This window comes from Nymphaea colorata, chromosome 7 (assembly GCF_008831285.2).
Source record: "Nymphaea colorata isolate Beijing-Zhang1983 chromosome 7, ASM883128v2, whole genome shotgun sequence".
Lineage (NCBI taxonomy): Eukaryota > Viridiplantae > Streptophyta > Magnoliopsida > Nymphaeales > Nymphaeaceae > Nymphaea > Nymphaea colorata.
In genome coordinates, this window is record NC_045144.1 from 22,394,152 (window position 1) to 22,396,567 (window position 2,416).

The window sequence follows — 2,416 nt, forward strand, 5'->3', positions numbered from 1 at the left end:
AGAAGTAGAGAAACAAACCGGTGAAGTTATCAAGATAGTCAGATCAGATAGAGGTGGTGAATATTATGGTAGGTTTACTTAGATGGGACAAAGGGAGGGACCATTAGCACGATTTCTAAAGGAAGAAGGCATTGTGCCTCAATGCACCATGCCAGGCAGTGCCTATCAAAATGGTGTAGCTGAAAGAAGAAATCGTACGCTTAAAGAAATAGTTCGAGCTATGATAAATTATTCCACTCTCCCTCTAATCGTATAGCCTTTCGACGATAGGGTTTGTGTAGTTCAATGTAAGCACACTATTATACAGACATTTATGAATGTGATCACATATAGTTTGTTGATTCTCATTAAGTTTGTTGTCTATTTATTTTATATTCTCATTTGTTTATTGATAAGTTTTCTAAGACAACAACGGTGGGACCTTGGAATGGATTTTAAGGCCAATCCATTCATTTTGTTTACCCTTGATATCGACTTAGACTAGTGGGAGATTGTTGGGATTTCCCCATCTGGATAGTCTTGCGTCGATAGGGGTCTATATCTGTTTTGGATCCTTAAGTATAAATACTCATGTCTTGTGATGGTGTGAGAGACATTCAGTTTTACCGTCTGGGTAATCGGTCCCCTTAGCTATACGTGAATTGCCTGTCCCCATAACTGGGCTGCTATGGCTGAGGAGAGAAACCCACTGCCGCCGCCACCGCTACCTCCGTTGGGGAACGACTCTATGGGGACTGTAGCCGCTCTTCCAACAGGCGCCGACATTCAGTCGGTGGTCGCCTCTACAGGTTCTACTTCTGCCCTATGAAACACATGGATCGATGAATGTCTTTCAATTTCTGCATTTTCGTTTGTGCGCTATCTTGATTTCTCGCAAAGCTCCATCACTATCCACATAGGTTCCCGTACAGGGAACTCTACCGAGGAACCAATGGTTTCAAGCAGGAGTTGGGGAGAGGAGGTTTTGGCGTTGTCTACAAAGGCATGCTGGCCAGAAGCAGAATGGAAGTTGCAGTCAAGAGAGTATCACATGATTCAAAGCAGGGGATGAGGGAGTTTGTAGCAGAAGTATCCATCTTGGGGAGGATGAGGCACAGAAACCTGGTCCAATTGCAGGGTTGGTGTAGAAGAGGCGAAGAGCTGCTCCTCGTCTATGAATTCATGCTAAACGGGAGTCCGGACAGCCATCTTTTTGAGATGAAACGGAGCAGCCTCGGTTGGGAGGAGAGATTCAGGATTGTAAAGGGAATTGCTTCCGGCCTGCTGTATCTTCACGAAGAGTGGGAGCAAGTCGTCATGCACAGAGATGTTAAAGCAAGTAATGTGTTGTTGGATGGTGATCTCAATGGCAGTTTGGGTGATTTTGGGCTCGCCAGAGTCTATGATCATGTGACCAACACCAAGACAACCCACATAGTCAGGAGTTTCGGTTACATGGCGCCGGAGCTCTCCCGCACCAGCAAGTCCACGACGAGCTCCGATGTCTACTCTTATGGTGTCCTGTGGAAGGAGGCCCATTGAACCAGAGAGGTCCCCTGAGGAGGTTGTTCTGGTGGAGTTAGTCCGTTCGCTGTGGAAGGGTGGGCGAATACTGGACGCGATGGACAAGAGGCTGGGGAATAACTACGTGGTGGATGAAGCAGAACTTATTCTGAAGCTCGGCGTGCTATGTTCACAGACGACACCGGAGTCGAGGCCAACCATGGGGTAATTGAGTCAGCTTCTTAATGGCGAGGCCTCCCTACAAGAATATCTAAGATGCAAGGAACTGATTATTCAAGAACATGCCGGCATGGACCAACTGATGCTGCAGTATCCTTCATCGTGGAAGGTATCAGTATCATCAACCTCAGGAAACTCAGGCTCATAAAGTCATGCAGACAACTCTAGCATCTCATTGCAGAGACATCGGTTGAAGCCAATGATCAGTAAATCCTATCGCAAGTTGTGAATCTTTCTAAAGTTCTGAATAGGACACTCTGCATGAGGTTCCACATGACCGGTTTCGTTGAGAGAACTCTTGATTTTAGTTGTTTCTTAATCTGGTCACCTATACCATTTCCCAGTCCCCGTATAGGTATCGCCTACCACAATGTGTATACATAATCGAATTAGAGCACTTTACATAATATTATTTTTAATTCTCTAAACTCGCTCAGGATTTCACCGTCTTGACCTAGTCCACCGCTTAAATAGTGAAGAGATATCAGCTTCTCATTTCCCCCATTGTTTTATCGTTACTTTTTCTCGTTGCATTTTATATGTTTTAAAAATTATATTATTCTCAATATGAACTTAATTTCCTCTAACAATTATATATTTTACGTTCTACATGTTAAGATGCTGTTTATTTATTCATACTTTATTACATCCACCGTCCTCCACCCCCACTTTTTTTTTTAATTTGTTTCTACTT

The 2,416-nt window shown here is 44.0% G+C and overlaps 1 protein-coding gene across 1 annotated transcript; it reads left to right on the forward strand.

Annotated features, from left to right (window-relative positions):
- Positions 1–667: 667 nt before the first annotated feature.
- Positions 668–1,521, forward strand: LOC116257218 (L-type lectin-domain containing receptor kinase SIT2-like). The gene is made up of 2 exons (XM_031633829.1): positions 668–772; positions 880–1,521. Exons 1-2 carry the CDS (start codon positions 668–670, stop codon positions 1,519–1,521), a joined length of 747 nt encoding a protein of 248 aa, XP_031489689.1.
- The last annotated feature ends 895 nt before the right edge of the window (positions 1,522–2,416 follow it).